Source organism: Sceloporus undulatus, chromosome 1, assembly GCF_019175285.1.
Source record: "Sceloporus undulatus isolate JIND9_A2432 ecotype Alabama chromosome 1, SceUnd_v1.1, whole genome shotgun sequence".
Taxonomy (NCBI): domain Eukaryota; kingdom Metazoa; phylum Chordata; class Lepidosauria; order Squamata; family Phrynosomatidae; genus Sceloporus; species Sceloporus undulatus.
In genome coordinates this window covers 136,080,066-136,097,967 of record NC_056522.1, presented here as the reverse complement: position 1 = coordinate 136,097,967, position 17,902 = coordinate 136,080,066, and the positions used below count along the sequence as shown (strand labels likewise).

General features: G+C 39.7%; 1 protein-coding gene across 1 annotated transcript in view; it reads left to right on the top strand.

Annotated features, from left to right (window-relative positions):
• Positions 1 to 17,902, top strand: part of SNTG2 (syntrophin gamma 2) — a 188,157-nt gene that overhangs the window by 157,344 nt on the left and 12,911 nt on the right. The window contains exons 13-14 of the mRNA XM_042457420.1: positions 1,672 to 1,743; positions 10,819 to 11,028. Of these exons, the coding sequence (XP_042313354.1) occupies positions 1,672 to 1,743; positions 10,819 to 11,028 (282 nt within the window). The remainder of the gene's footprint in view (positions 1 to 1,671; positions 1,744 to 10,818; positions 11,029 to 17,902) is intronic.

The following is a 17,902-nucleotide window of genomic DNA, read 5'->3' as shown; positions in this document are numbered from 1 at the left end:
ATCATTGGAAGAAGACTGCAAACACTGTCAATTCCCTCTGTAGTTAAGATCTCTTTGTATTGAGTACTTTGCTGCTTGAAAGCCCATAAAATGTCACTCATGTTCTAATGATGACCTTGCACACTGGGATACGCAGAAAAATTTCTATACAGCTTTCAGTATTATAGCATTTTCTTTGTAACAGACTATACTGAGTGTCCTTTGTGATCTATCATCCCCAGCCATCTTTGCTCAAAAAAAGAAAGAAAAGAAAAGAAAAGAAAAACATTGATGGCAGCAAAAGAATCAGACAAATAAAAGCAATCCTGGACATAATGGATAGTGGTAATGGACCCTAAGGCTTAGTTAGAAAGGAGGGTCACTCCCTGTTCACTTCAGCTCTTTCACTAAGAACCAAAAAGTGAAAAGACATTTCATGCAAAGCAAAAGAAATCCTAGTCAAAGTGGGAGAGCAACTAAACTGGTGGCTGTCAACACAGTCCACAGTCCAAATGAGTGAGAGCCTTTGGATTTAAGCAAGTTCTACTAAGTCAGTCCCAAAGGAAGTTAAACACTGCACTTTTCTTGTGATGTAGGATATTCATTTGCTTCCTTGGTAAAGGAAGCATAGGCTGTATTTCAAACACAATAGGAATGCCTGAACCAGTAATAATAATTGGATCCTGGTCAGCAAAGGAGAATATTGTGCATGTGTGTTTGCATGTGTGTTATGTAATGTTGCATCTTGGCCAAAATAAGTAGCTAAGTGGGACTTTACCATTTTATCTGAATAACTATAATTCATAATATGCTTTCATCTCATTGCTGCAGTAGTAGCCTAACTGTTGTCAAAAGAAATATTTCCCCTCTACCTTTGTGCGCACACACACACACTGAGTGTTACCAACCAATGAAACAAGTTGTGTATTGCATCAAACTCTGCCTTGCATCTTGGGCAGCAGAAACTCATCAAATGTCTTGGATTTCCAACCACAATGCCTTGATTAAATAAACATCTTCAGTATGTATGTAACTATAAATCTATGAGCAGTGTCCTCAAATTTACCTATGTGTTTAGTTAGGGATGCGTTTGCACCAGACATGGGATCAGAACCTACAGCTTTTCAGGAGAATAATGTTTTGAAGCACAACATAGTCTCATTGTTAAATCTAAGCCAGCCACATTCTATTCAGCTGGGAGACCGCCTGGGAGCTTTATGTAAGCTACTCTTAACTTCCCAAAAGAAGAGTGGGATATGTGTAGTAAGTCATTTTTAAAGACTAGATCTTCCCCATTAGCACTATTATTTGTGCTCCAGTGGCTTAAGAGGTCACTTCCATGTGATGAAGGGGGAAAGAGGCATCAGACTACAAAAGGAATTGCTTTCTCTATTCTTTTTTTTAAATTAATCTTTAGAAATATGTACATTATAATTACAAAATAAAAACTTTTTATCACATGACCAACTTACAATTCCATTCCTCCTCTATTTTAATGCTTATTGCTTTTTTAAAAAAATATATCTGTCTTAATCTGTTGCTGAAGAAGATAGACATATAGCTTCCAACAAATAAATGAAAAGAAAGTTAAAATTTAAAAAGGAGGCTTATGAAATGGCTGGAGAATATATGCACTAGGCAAAAGGGATTTGGACCAAATACAACTATTAATACTTTCTTTTGGTATTGCAGGTAAGCACATTAGACTGGGTGCGAGCTGAAAAAATCTATAACCTCTGTGAGGTTCTATTTAAAGTCCACAAGGTAAGTTTCCTATATAATATAACAACAGCGTTTTAGCAAAGAAGGTTACATTTATTTAACATCACAACAGAATTAATGATGAATTCACATTAATCTCAACTAGAGGAGCAAGGCAGCAAAAATTTAGGGCTGCAATTGGGCCAGGACCACAGCAACTGCACAGCCCATTCCCAAAGTTGTCTGTCACCGCAGGTCGCAATCTGTGCACTGCAGGAACTGAATTAAAAACTGCTCCTTTTGGAGAACACAGCATTGGAGCTACTTCCAGCTGCTTTGGGAGCATGCATCATCTAAACATCGTGCCCCAAAGTTGCTGGGAGCTGCTTCATTTGGCTCGTGTGTTCCAGGCCTCTGTCAAAATTGTAAGGATAGTTCTTAACAATGAACTATAGCAATTATTTGTGTGAGCACTCACCCATCAGGTTTTGACACTTTCTGGGCCAATTCAGATTATTTTTACCACTTGTATATTTTCTGTCTGTGATGACAGAGTGAGATTGCTCTTTTGTGCTCCTCTCTCTAGTGTGCTTATCCATAGCTTTATGGTGGAGTATGTACTTTGTATGCATGAGCTCCTAGATTTGATCCTGGCGATCTCCAGAGAAAAGAAACTGAGGCGGGGTACACACCACCAGAAAGAGGCGCGTGCCCGGCACCTCTGTTTGCTCCGCAGGAGCGCCGCAGCAATCAAATTGTGCAGAGCTCCTGCGGAGCAAAAAAGAAATGCCGGGAAGCAGTTCCTTTTTGTGGCGCACTTCCAGCGCCCCAAGCACCAACAATGGCGCAGGGACGTCACAGCTGCGCTGCCCTGTTTGGAGGTGGGGCAGCTGCGACATCACCAGTATGCACCACATCTGGTGGGTGCGCTGCAGCTGCAGTGCCCTCATCACATGCGAGGGCTGCCAGGCGTGTGGGCGCTCCACCCACCAGGCAGCCCTCACACTTGACGAGGGCACCGCAAAGGCCCATCTGGATTGGGCCTTAGGCAGCATTCATTCATTTATTACGGCACACAGCCAGCACCTCTTAGGCAGAAGGATTAACAAACATCCATGTAGTTTGGGTAATGGTTGGAGTAAAGCATATGAGTCAGGATGGACCAATAGCCTGCTTCCAGTGTAAGGAAGCTTTTTATGCCCAAATTCAGATATATGTCCACATTTGACTAGGACATACATGCACAGTTTAATTTGTATCTCAGGCAAAATCGATTATATGACCTGGGATTTTCATGCTCTGGGTTTGGGATTGTACCCCTTTGTAAAATTACCCACAGACTATACACTGAGAAATGAATAACCAGCAGATTCTCTGAAGGCACTGGTACCTACAGTCCTTAATTTGTTTAAATATTATGGAATGTGCTCAATGGACATTGCTGTATTAGTTAGCCAGTCTTTGAAATATACACTTTCCCCTCATTTCCTTATATTTCCCCACTCACTTAAAATTGCAACAAGGTTAATTTCAAGAACAATTTTGTCACTGAACTGCATAGAGTGAGGGGAAGAATTGGAAATTAACTGCCCAAGATTCAGCCCTTCATGTTTCTGACATTTTAATAAATGAACACTTAATTGTCACTCTTGATGAATACATTAACTGAAACACAAAAGCTTCAGTGTACAACTATAGCCTCTGTTCTGTTGACACTTCAGTATAAATGATAATGAAGGAAAAGTAAAGCAAATCAATTAAGCTGGAGTAAACTTAATTTTCAGAAGAGATTAAAGCGTCTCCATTACAAATTCTAAGGCTCAATTTGCTTTACAGAAAATGTTCTTCTGAGCTGCTTACACAAGATTGTTTTTCTTCTCTAACGTGCCATCACGTATCTGGGTTAAAATAAAATGGAACATTTTTATATATTGGCCCTAATCCATCAATGTACAGCCCAACATGCTTTTATGTCTGCTCCTCACACAATTCTCCCTGAAAAATATATGATCAGTGAGAGATGTTTAAGATTGGAAAGTTAGGCCTGGTTTATTCATGCAGCAGAACAAAGTAGTAGACTCTTGTGGCAGTAAAATCAATGTTATTGCTTAGTATTTCATTCGTATATAATCTTATTGTTAGTAGCTAGTCATATTTATAGAAAAGGGAACAAAACTCAAAACCAAATAATTTCAAAATGTTTTCTGACAGCTAAATGGAACAAAAAGAATCATTATACAAGCTGTGCAGTGAGACTTAACTCATTTGCTTGGGGTAAACTGTTGAACTGTGCAGGGCTCAGTTTTGAAAAAATATACATAAGCCAGTGCTGTTAAGCACTGCACCTAGCCTTCTTTCTGCCACATTATCACATATTACTGTGATTATTTCTTGCATAAAGTAAAGATTACTAGAAATAATAATGAATCTTTTCTTCAGATTTTGAAAACAATAGCTCTTCTGATCCATTAATACTCATAACGCTCACATTTGTCATAACGTTCTTAAGGTAAAGACTTTAAGATAAGGAGCATATGTTTCATGAATACATAAATATTCATTTACAGTGTTTTGATTTCCCCCTCTCTTGCCAGTCCATAAAGAATCTTGTGGTAGTAATCAATAAATTAAAACAAATACAAATATCCAAAAATAAAAACAAATAAAGCAAAACCAGGAGGCCACCATCCCAATTACGTAACTGTATCAATGCCCAGTCCTCCAAAGCTTGGATTGCCTTCTTTGATAAACATGGTGGTCTAGCCATCTAGAGTTTTGTATCTAAAGATCCATGATTCTGTGATGGACACAAGCAAGCTTCTGAATGCAGATCCCCTGATGAAGGGAGTAACTGTGAACACAGATTAAAGGCTGTGCCTTTGCAGTTTCTCATCTCAGTTCAATGGCTGGTCCAGAATTGTATTTTAACTGAAAATTGGAATCCTGCTTATCTGCTGCTTTCAAATGGGAATCAGAAACTGGGATTCAGAAGCACTTCTATTCCACTGATTTTTTATCTCCCAAAGTGTGGAAATGGAACAGAGATCTCAAGCACCAGAGGGGAACTACTGGAGAAATCATGTGTTTGTTTACCCAGCAATTCTGAATTGGTGCAATGCTGATTGCATTATGTTTGTATACCATCCAACCTTTCACAGATGAAAACCAAGACATATGGGGCCAAACAACATTAGAGCTGGGTCAAAACAGGTTATTAATGAAGAAGCATACATGCCAGGAGAAGCTGCAACAGTTTGTTTTTGCCTGAACCTAATGGCAGGAACAGGATTCCGCACACTCCTCTGCTCTTCCCCCTGCTGAGTTAATGGAGTTTAAATAGTTTTGCTATTTGAACTCAGTTTGCAGCAGTTTAACAAAGCTGAAGACAAAGGGGAAAACAGGAGGAAGAAAGAGAAAATTTTAAAAGCATTTTAGAAGCAGCTCAAAAGTGGGACAACAATCAGGATCGTCCTTGCCAATTTGTCACTCTTGAAGGGTATGAATTTCAATACATTCATCTGGGATTATGTAGTCATTCAGTGAGCCCAGACCCCATTGCATTTTCATTTTTGTTGTTGTTGGTGGTGGTGATGGTGGTGGTGGTGGTGGTGGTCTTGTTTTGTGTGTAGGAATTGTCATTGTGTTATCACCTCTTTTACATATGAAGCAAATCTTGCACTGGAATCCTTTCAGTATTAGGGCAGCATGAATCAATCACAATAAACAGGACTAAGGCGGGTTATAGACGGGCAAAAAGGGGTGTGCTCATGACGTCATGAAGGTATAGCCTTTAGACGGCCCTTACCTGAATGCCATCATGAACGTGCCGCCTGCACGCCCCAAGCGGGAAGAAGCGGCATTAAAAAGGTGCCACTTTTTTCTGCTTCTTTTTGATAAGCGGCGTACGTGCGCATCTCCGTATATAAGCTGCTGCACCGGTACGCCAAAATTGTCACGCCACTAATTTAAGTTGCCCATTTAAAAGCTCTGTGTCTGCTGCATCGCATAATGAGTCTGGGTCCCGGGACATGCGCGGTTTGCAGTCAGGCTTTAATTGTAGCGTCAAATGCCATGCAGCTGTGGAAGCTGTGGCACAGCTGCATTCTATTTTAATGCTCGTAACCCTAACTCTAGAGCTGCATGTGCGCATGCGCTACTAGAATCGCGGGAAGTTGTAAGTTTTGCCGGCAGATGTTTTGGTTGTAGAAAGTGATAAGGGAAAGTTTGGAATTTAATGTGAACCCCTACACACATTCCTGTGCCATTTTCACCTAACAATAAAAAAACGCTAAAACTTTAAATATTTACATATGTACAAGGGAGGTGATGGGGGATGGCAGGGGGACAGCGGTGGCAGCGGCGTCAGCTGTGGCTGTGCATTGCAGATTCAGCAAGAGCGTGGGGACCAAAGGAGAGGAGGCATCCATGATGCTGGTGACACTGGCAACGCACAAGCAGACAAGGATGCCAACACCAGCTGATCACCAGCTGGCAGGAGGCCACCTTTGTTCTTGGGTAGGGCGGGGGGAAAGTTTAAAGGGGCCTGGGCACTTTAAATGTGCACATACGTTTTCTGCTGCCAGTGCTGACTGGTGCAGCTGCGCATCCGCCAGCCGGCAAAAGAAAAAAAGCCGCGTTCGCGGCCGCCCGTGCGGAAGCTGCCTCTCTCTTTGCAGCGTCCTGCGAGGCGGCGGTATGGAAGCTGCGGGTAAGAAACGGCCCCAGGTGAGGCATTTTCACTGCTCCCAGTGTGGAAGCCCCATCCACCTTAGCCACGCCCCCGGAGCGGACGGTCTGGAGGCTCCGTATTCAGGGGAAAACACCTTCAAGACATCTTCCCCTGCTCGTCTGTAACCCGCCTAAGTCTTTTAGTTATATTTTCCAGTGGACATATTTTATACCCACACTGAACAGCCAACATGTGTCTGTATCTCTTATGTTCTACAATTAAATATCAGAGTGCAATCATTTGTCATCACATTGTTGGTCACATTATTTTAGATTTTTTTAAAAAATACATGTCTTTTTTGTTAGATTTTTAAAAACTATTTTTGTATATAATCCACCAAAAAAAAATCTGTGTGACCAAAATACAATTAAGAAACATTTTCTCTTTTGTGATTTCATTCATTTTAATAGGTTTTTTTTCAATAGTGATACATTTTCTCAGTTCTTTTTCTTCAGTGGGAATGTCATTATAAATATATTTAAACAAAACAATCTGTGAAGCATAAGCACTATGAAGCACTAATATTATAAGCCCATAATTAAAAATGTTGTTTGTTTGATTTGCATATTCTGATGTACAGGATTTCCAAAGGAGATATCTTTTATTAAAATATATCAGCATGACAATGTTGTTAGCTTCAGTCAATATTATTAAGTCAAACACACAGGGATGTGGGTATGTCATTATTTATGTTGCTGCTTCCATTTGTCATTTGAGTATTACAGTTTGGATACTCATCTTCTTTTAAATAATATTTGTTACATTTCTCTTCATAGTATAGATGTCAGAGAGATTGTCACCATTTGCATTTTAGTGATGGGGAACGGAAACATTTAAGACATTATCTTACCTAGTATTGTTCTGTTCTCAGAATACAAAATGCATTTGAGTGTATCTTTTCACTTCAGGGAGATACATAGCTTATTTTGAAGCATGATGCAGCCCCAGTCTCATGAATGAAAGAGGTGCAGTGGTGGCTGCCTAGAAAGCAATATGTTCCCATTTTCTTATTGTTATTACAAGTGTGACCGCAGTGAGAATGGAATGGTGTGATAATGTCTTTGGATTGTTTTGCTTCCAGTTATTGGTGGTAAGCACCTTGACCAATGTATAGCTATTTCCATTTCATTACATTCTTCCTTTGAAATGCACATGCTCAGAACAGAATTTATCTTCCATGCTCTCATTCAGTACCAAAAAGTACAGCTTGGTTATAGGTGTTCACAGAAATACTGTGCTATTGCTGTTTCTTCCTACAGTATTGTATTATGATAGTAGAAATTTGTTGCTTACAAAGTGCATGACCAGAAGTTTGCTTCCACCCTATGGTACTTCTATCTAAGCATGTGGCTGCCTGCATGTAGATCAACAGTGATCTTTTCAAAAGGAAAGGCCATAGAAGAAGAAAAAAAGAGGACCCAGATAATTACCGCACAGATAGCCTGACATCAATACAGTGCTACCTCGGGTTACGAAATTAATTCGTTCCGCCGCTCCGTTCGTAACCCGAGTAATTTCACAACCCGAAAAGGCTTTTTTTTTAGCGCTGGAAAGCCGCTAGCCGCGCTTTGCGTTTGAATTTCGCGCCGAAAAAAATATCGTATCCCGGAACAGTTTTTTCCAATCTAACTTTTTCGTATCCCGGAAATTTCGTAACGCGATCAATTCGTATCCCGGGGTACCACTGTACAGGAAAGTGTCTAGAGTGGATTATTAAGCAGATGGTCTGTAAGCACTTAGAAAGGAATGTCATGATTTCTAAAAGTCAGCATAGTAATAATAATAATAATATAATAAATATTTATTTATATCCCGCCTCCTCCGTTTTGAGGATTGAGGTGGGTAACAGCAAAGTTTCAAAATATATAACAGTAAAAACAACAAGACCCCAGCCCAACCCTCCCTCCCAAGTATAAAATTAAACAATAAAACATTGTTAAAAATACATAACAATATGACAAAGTTACTAGACAAACCACAAAAAAGAAAAACAATAAAAGGAGGGGGATTCAGCTGGTTCTAGACATTATCAATCGGGGAAGGCCTGCCGGAAGAGAAAGGTTTTTGTCGCCTTTTTGAAAGCCTTAAGCGAGGATAACTGGCAAATCTCTTCTGGCAGGTGATTCCATGTTTTTGGAGCGGTGACAGAGAAGGACCTCCAGGAAGTCACCGCCAGTCTGGTCTTTCTAGATTGTAAGAGATTTTTCCCAGAGGATCGGAGTGTACGGGAGGAAGCGTTCCTTCAAGTAAACTGGACCCAGGCCATGTAGGGCTTTATAGGTGATAACCAACACCTTGTACTGTGCCCGGAAGCTAATAAGCAGCCAATGTAATAATTTTAAAATAGGTGTAATATGGTCGAACTTGGACCAGTCTGGCTGCCATGTTTTGTATCGATTAGAGCTTCCAGACATGGCACAAAGGTTACCCCGTGTAGAGCGCATTGCAGTAATCAAGACAAGAGGTTACTAGAGCATGTACAACCGTTTCTAGGTCCCGCTGCTCCAGGTAGGGGCACAACTGGCGTATCAGCCAAAGCTGATAACAGGCACTCCTGGCTGTTGCATCAATCTGAGAAGACAGTTGAAGCGATGAATCCAGGAGCACCTCCAAGCTGCAGACGCAGTCTTTCAGGGGAAGTGTGACCCCATCTAGAACTGGCAAACATATCTCCATACCCGGATTGGGGTTACCTATCACGAGTACCTCCGTTTTATTTGGATTCAGCTTAAGTCTATTTTCCCTCATCCAATCCATTACCGACTTCAGGCAGTCATTCAGGGGGGAGATGCCCTCCTTGGTCACTGAAACTGTCCGAGACATAGAGAAATAGATTTGGGTGCCATCAGCATACTGATAACACCCCGCCCCATGTCTCCAGATGATCTCACCCAGCGGCTTCGTGTAAATGTTAAACATCATGGGGGACAGAATGGCGCCCTGAGGGACGCTAGATGTCAGCTCTCTCATAGAGGAGCAGCTGTCCCCCAGCATCACCATCTGGAATCTGCCCAAGAGGTAGGAACAGCACCACTGCAGAGCAGAACCAGAGATTTCTAACTCTCTCAGGCGTTCCAGAAGGATACCATGTTCTAGGTTCTCAAAAACAGGCCATGCCAGATTAATTTTAGGAGGGTTTTTTTTGTCACAAGCTTGGTAGATGAAGGGAATGCTGTGGATATAGCATATCTTTATTTCTGTACGGTCTTTGAGGTCCCCCATTATATCCTTGTAAAAAAGCTAGTAAATATGAATTAGACAATGAGACTGTTAAATAGATTTGGAATTGGCTGACTGACTGAACCCAACAATGGCTCCTCCTCATCCTGGAGAGAAGTGACTTGTGTGATGCTTATAAAATTTGCACAAGACACAAAGGAGGAGGGACAGCTAATACCCCAGAGGACAGGATCAGAATTTAAAGTGAACTTAACATGTTAGAAAGCTAGGCCAAAACTAAAAATAATGAATTGTGTCCAGTTCTGGTCACCACAAAATAAAATATTCAACATTTTACGAGAGGTTTTGCATATTTTTCCATTATTTCTTTTTTCTTTTTCTTTTTGCATTTGGGAACTATTTTTCAAAAAATTTATTTGCACAAAAATAACCTTTTTTTGTGGAAAATACAGGGCTTTCTGCAGAGGCATAGACCTGATTATTTTTATTATTCCTCAGTAGATAGAGCCAATGGCTCAGTTGTAAAATGAAGAGTCATCACATAGCTAAATGACTGATTCAATGGGTCTACTTTAATTGGATCTCACATTTGGAATCAAGGCAATATATCTTGTACAAAATTGTATTTTTTTCTTACAACCAAATTTTCATAGTAGTCACAAAATGTGGAAAACAAACGTTTAAAATAAATGATCCAAACAAAAAAAAGGGAAGGTTTGCATGGCTACTATTGAGCGCAAAAGATGGTTTCAGGAAACTGAGGTTCTATTTGCAGAGGGTTGGTTCTGTGAGAGGCAAACAGTTCCACATATCTGTTAGGAGGTACACATAGAGAGATCTGCCAAACTGATCCTATGTACAGTAAAGGAAAGCATAAATGGAAAAATTGTGGAGTGAGCAAATGAAATATATTTCTAAGTTGTGCTTGTCTTTTCTAAGAATGGCTTGGATTGCTTGTTTATAAAAATGTATGCTTTTCAGGACATCCTTCGAAGACTTAGAGAGATAACAGTTTGAGGTTTTGATGACAGCCACAATAATTTCATCAACTGGTTACTTATTTAAATTAATTATTGTTTCAAAGACCATAAACCATAAATTAAGAGTTAGTTATGGACTTGGTAGCCAGAATAATAATTACATTTGCAAGAATTAAAATAATGTGTACTTGTAAGACTATCAATTTCAAATAAAATTCTGATCAATTTCTGTAAAACTGTATCTTTCAGCTCTGGCTTAATGATGATTGCTGGCTACAAGCAAACTTATATTTAGGTATCCATCAAGACTATGAACTTGAAGACCAGAGGCCATATTGTTTCAGTGTTGTGGTTGGACATGGCAAGAGTCATTACTTCAATGTTGAGTTGGGAAGTGAGCTGGCTGTATGGGAAAAGTCATTTCAAAGAGCAATTTTTTTAGAAGTACAGAGAACAGGGGTAAGTGAACTGTTAAAATATAAAAGGCACAAACACTAACAATTTCTATAAATATAAGTTTTATAATGCATTCTGAATATGCTTAATATTTTTTAAAAAATTATTTATTTATTTGCGAGATTTATATCCTGCCTTTGTCCCTGAATGTGACTCAAGGCAGCTAAAACTTTGTATGATCCTTTGTAGTGTAGCTGGGCAAACTGTGAGCAATTCAAATTCTGTGAAAAATAGGTTTTCATATTATGCAGCTATCCCCAAAATGCTGAAAGTGTATACTATAGTCCTAAATAATGAAAATCATAAAATTAGATTGTAATCAGTTGATATCATCTCCTGATGGAACTCAAATGTTAATGGAACAGGAAAGAGGTCTACTGGATTTTTTGTGACTTCACCCTTGTAGCCCCCCACACCATCTCCAATGTGGTTCCAAAAGCGCCCTGTGCCCCAGAGTTTATTTGGTAGGTGCAGTTAGATTTTGGGGAGGGGTGGAGAAATAAAAAAATCCTGTCTTCCCCATTATGCTTAGGAATGCCTCCCATCCATGCAAGGAAAACCAGACAGGCATTACCCTCATTTTTTTAAAGGTCAACACTAGTGCTTCTGGTACCATTAACTTTAATAGTATTTGATATTTCAGAAGAATAAATTCTGATAATTAGATGTGTCATTCAGTTCAATTCTAATGATAATCAAATATACAGTGATCAGAATTGAGAGGAGAATGACATGTATGGCCAGGATTCTCTATCAGCTACATGGGGGTGGAACAGACAAGCATGAAAAAGAGGTCCAAGTCCACTCGGAAGGAGGTCAAAACCCCACTGTTCACCTAGCCTCCCCCCAAGGTAGGCCATGGATTCAGGGGCTGACTGGCACCACCAAGAGTCAGACTATCCCAGATTCTTTTTGCTCCGGACCTAAGGACCAGAGCACAGCTTCAGTCTGGAAGTGTGGCTTCCAGACGCTTTGAAGTTATATGTCATTTAAATTGCACACCTCCAAAACAGCCAGAAGCTGCTTCATTTGGCCCATCTCTTTGGGCCCTTAGTTAAGTATATCAAGGCCCAGTACATACCACCCATAAGCGGCGTACCAGGGCCAATTCTGTATAAATAATCCCTCATGGAGCAAGTGGAGGTGCTGCCAGACTGCCCTTTTCTGGCGGTCTGTAAAAGGCAAAAGTTTCATCAATTCAGTGCAATTTGATCTGAAGTAGCCAGCATGGTGTACTGATCTGAGTGTTGCATTAAGGCTCTGGGAGACCGTGGATCTTACCATACAGGGCTCCTGGGACAGGTCGAGAATGGTCCAAAAGGGGCCAGGAAGGGAACGGAACAAGTGGGGCATGCATTTTACTGAACACAGAGGTCCTTCACTCATTCCCTTCCCTTCCGTTCCCAGTTCGTCCCAGAGGATGCGATGGCCTCTGGGACGGATTGGGAACAGAAGGGAAGGGAACAGAACGAGTGAGGGACTTCTGTGTGCTCGTTCCCAGCCCCTTCCATTCCATTCTCATCCCATTCTGTGGAGCTCCTGTGCGGTAAGGTTCCAGGTTTCAAATTCCTGTTTATTCAGAGAAACCTATTGGGTGATCTTGAGAACATCACTCTATCTCAGCCTCAGAGGAAAACAATGGCAAACCACTGAATAAATCTTTCTAAGAAAACCCCATGAAAGGATCACTATAAACCAGCATCAGTATGAAACACATAATACGAAAGCATTCTTTTTATGATCATGATGTTAAATAATTACTTTGTTTAGCATTTTTCAGTACAGGGGTGCAGTAGTTCTCATTTAATGATTATGTATCAGGTTCTTATCCACCCAGTCCCCCAAAAAACCTAATCAATTTTTGTATACTTTGCCAGAACATTGTGGATAATACAATGAGCCCAATTAAGTTTGGTGAGTTGTTTGGTATTTAGATACCCTCTGCCATTTTCAAGCTGTAGGCAAGAGGTCTCCTGACCCAACCACAATACCATTTCATGTTACATGAATCACTCAAGAAGGATGGGATAGCATAATAGAATGGCCAGGCTATAAATCAGATCTTTGCCAAGATTAAGGGGATTCTGGGATATTGCTGTGCCCAAGGAACCCATGCATTTAGCAACATCTAGCATCCAATAAAGGGAAATAATTCACTTCTTACATGCATGAAAATATATGTGAAAAGATTTTATTTTCCCCCTCTGATTTGTTTGCAGTATGACTCTTATGTATATTTCTGTACAATCAAACATGATGCACACAGCTTTCCACAACAAACAAAACTCAGCCCTTATGCTAAAGAAGCTAATTACAATTGCAGAAACCCCAGTAGATCAATCTGAAAGTCTCCACACATAAAAGTTGAAATTTATGTACCATAACTTTTTAATCTGAATTTTCGTATAGAGCAAATACTGAGGTGGCAAAGATGTATCCATAACCATCTTGACTAATATACTTTTTCCCCCTGTAACTTCATTGGCACAAATATCACTTCCCTGCAGGTCTATTCCAGAGTACTGTTGCTGATCTCATTTTCATGGCTTGTACTAATCATGTTGTTTTAACTGCCTGCCCCATTTGAAGCACAGCAAATGCTAAATTATATGCCCCTGCTGATGTTTTTCACTGTTGCATATCATTGTACTATCACCTAGTGGTACAGCACATTTAAGGCAGCCTTTATAAAATATAACAGCTATATTTTCCTACACACCCATAAACAATTTAGAAAATATAGACACATTCTAACAAAGAAAATGACTGTAACTAATCTTACCAGTTCTCAACACAGCAACACATATACACTTAAATATGCTTAAAGGATTCCTTGTAACTTATGGACAGTGTGTTAAACCCAGATGTCAGTCCACAGGAATGGAGGGAAACAAGTGGAAGCTCAATTTTCTCTCTTCTCTTCTCCCTACTAATCACCAATCTCCTCCCAAAATATACTCTTTCAAGGATTGAGGCAATGGGGACAATTGGGATTGTGGCAATGGGGACTATGGGGCTGTACAAACTGGCACTTTGTGCCGGCCTGTACGCGCAGTGAGGGCTGAGCACCTGCATGCTCAAAGCCCTTACCATGCCACTCGGGCACCATTTTGATGCACGCTTGTCCACACGGCGCGCATCATGATGACACATGCCGGGCACATTGCCCAAATGGTGCAGCGCAGAAGGGGCATCATTATGGCATGTCAGTGCTCCTATGACATCTTTTCCGGGGTGCAAGAAGAAGACGGCTAATAGTGGCTTCTTTTTGCATTGTGTGGAGGTTGGATTGCTGCCACAGTGTGTTGTTCCTGTGACAACAATCTGGGGCAAAAAGGGTCGGTGGGACGGCACCAATCTGTATAGCCCCCAAAACGGTATGGAAAGGAATCCTTCTATTTCATCTTGTCCTTCACTCACAGAGTGATGATCAGACAAAATACAAAGCTACAGCTTATCTAGATAAGCCACAGTCTTTTTAAAGAATCCACTTGGATTGTTGTATCCAACAGATAAGAAAAACATGACCAGACCCAAGGCTCATGTTTTCTTCCTCTCCTTTGCTCTCTTGGTACAGTTGCAAGGAGACAGAAGCATGCCATTTAACTCTAACAGTTTAATACAAACACTAACCACAGTTTTTATCTTGGCTTAACTAAACTAGATCATAAACTGGAGTGGAGAGAACATGGTCCTCTAGATGCATGAAGACAAGAACTTGATTATGAACTTACAAAGCTCAGTCCTGAGCAGATGGAAAGTAAAAGTAGAAAAGCAGTTCTGAAGCATGGTCTGCATTCTTACATGAGGATGTGTGCATTTTACTATGGTTAACACAAACCATGTTTTTATGATACATCTGAACTCAGACAATTCTCCATTACCTACGCAGTCCAGGAAGCATTGTAATACTTTCCAGCGATGTTTGTTACATGTACATGACCATAGTTGTCGTGTATTAATACTGGTACACCCAGTGAGAGTTTATGCATGGCACACCGCCTTGCTTCTAACATGATAAGAGGCAACAACAACAACATTTATTTCTTACCAGAGGTAGTGAATTAATGGAGAGAACAATAACAAATAACACAACACATAACATAACATCAGCTAATATTAAAGGAGAGGGGACTTTTGTACATACCCTTCAGCCTGACCACCAGATACATACTGGCTCCACACACAGAGATTTCACACTTAACTTTCATGGATAATTTTGACTGATGCTGCCCATGATTCCCCTATAAAAAATTAAATCCATGTCAGTTAGTGGCTATCACTATAAGAATTACAATGAATGCCACATCTATTGATATCCTTGTTAACCTTGTTCAGTAATAAACCCACAATTGTTGCTTGGCAGCAACTGATGAATCCAAACAATAATTCAAATTCTTTCTTTCTTTCTTTCTTTCTTTCTTTACATTGCACTTAAAAAAAAAAAGATATTCAGTCATCTCCCTTGGAAAACACAAGAAAACAAAGGTCTTTGTAATGGGCTCTATAAATTCAAGTGAGATATTAATAGCAGTTAAATTAGGTTAGATTTATGGGGTCATTAAAAGATAATTATCTGTTTGTTACCCGCAGAACAGTTTTAATTATGCAATTAAGATTTGTTTTCATTATGTATTGGAACACATTACATTTTCAGTTTTTGTGGTCATATTTTCTCATTTCACCAGATTCAATTCACTTCAAATCTAATTTTAGAAATCCAAAATCTTGAGAACCACATGGATCTTTTGTTGCTCATCTCACTGTAGCAGATGTAGGCAACTGTAGTTCTCCAGATACATTTTTCTTGCAACTCCCATCAGCCCTAGCCAGTACAGAGAATGGAGCCAGGCTATGGGGCTTCCAATCCACCTGGAAAGATGTATTTATTGAGTTATATGGTAATTTGAAATTTATCACAGACAAAAACAACAAATCAAATTACATAGCTTATAAAACAAGATTGGGCAGTGTCTGGCCTTCCAGAGGTTGTTCGGTTGCCATTGGTGATACTGTCTAGAACTGATGGGAGCTGCTGTCCAACTACATCTAGAAGGCCACATTTTGTTCACCCATGTTGTACAGAGAAGTCCTTTATATATAAGTACGTCGCACCGTTTTTCAAAATTTCTGAAATTAAGCATATTTTAGTAGCTGGTTAGGAATGGGGGGGGAGAGAAATTCGTTGGACTCAAAGTTCTTGACAAATTTGCAGCACTCAGGATTTTTATAAATTTGCACCACCCAAGGTGTGTACTTTATTACTTCAAGTGTTCATATTTTGTGAGGTTTACAGAACATTTATGAGAAATAAAATGCTCACAAAACAATGTACCTTATTTACAACTAAAATGTGCAAAATTGAAGGATGTGCATGTTAATCTATTGGGGAAAGTTTCAAAAATTAACATATTTGATAATGCACATATTAGGAAAAATACACAAAAGTAGACATGAATTTCAATGTGGGAAGACAACTTTTGTGTTTTAAAGCAATCTGATGCAAAATGGGAAGAAAATGCAATTAGCATTCAGAAAATTCTAAAGAGCTAAAAGAGAGAGCTTCACATTCCTATTCACTAACTCTACTGCTTACTGTTTATGTCTTAAACAGTGAAACAGGATTTTTTTATTAATACAGCTAAAATAAATGTAGTAGTAAGATAATAGAACACAGTGTAATGTAGTTCACTGATAATATGATACAAAGACAGTCTTTACATATGTTATTGTAGATGATGTATCCTTCTTGCATAAAATTCTGTAACCATGCCTGCAGTCGCCATTAGTAAAACAGCTTTTTACTCCTGCTGGGTAAAATATAACAGCAATATGACAATATTGTGCTTACATTAGTACATGCCATCTGCACAAAATTCTCTAGGAAAGTAACACATAGTTTATTATTATTGCATTTTATCTTGTAAAATGAAATGGGGAATGTGTGGTCCCCCAGAAGCTTTGGGGATGTTGCTCCTATCATTCTCACCTTTGGCTATACTAAATAGTATAATAGCACATATGGGAATTGTAGTCTGCAATCTAAAGTGCCACATATTCCTCAGACTTGTTATAAACAGTGACTCAAGAGGGCATCACAACATAATTCCAGCACTGATGATAGCATAGAGTTGCAGCACCATCATATCATTCTTTTCTTGTAGAACAAACTCAGTCTGATACATTGCTCCTGATCTATACATAAGCACAGGGCCTATACAGAATATAGTACAAAATCCTACCAAACTAAGGAATTATGCATATTATCCAAACTAAGGAATTATGCATATAAGCAGAAAGATCACTACTAGTATTTTTGTGGTTTTCGATCTATGTGGCCATGTTTTAGAAGAGTTTGTTCTTGATGTTTCACCAGCATCTGTGCCTGGTATCTTCAGAGAATGTTGTCATGGAAGAGAGTGGTGTGTGTGTGTGTGTGTGTGTATACACTGTTAGACCCTGGGTTGGGAGGAGTGATTTCCATGTTAATCTGTATATTGTTGTGTTGTTGAATGGAAAGGCCTCAGGGTGGGAGGACTTGCAAAGAGGATTAGTGTCTGTTTAATTAGTGATCAATTGTCTGCTGGGAAAACCCCTGACTCTGGGTGGGTTTCATTTGAATTTTCTGGGTCTTGATTTTAGTGTTTTTCAAGACTGGTAGCCAACCTGTGCTAACTTTAAGGGTTTCTTCTTTCCTGCTGACGTTGTCCAGGTGCTTGTGGATTTCAGTGGCTTCCCTGTGCATTCTGACCTGATAGTTGTTGACATGGTCCAGAATTTCAGTGTTTTCAAACAGTACTATATGCCCAGGATTGTGAATATAAAAGTCATACCTGTATTTCAAAATGTTCCTTAGTCACATTTTCTTTATATCAAT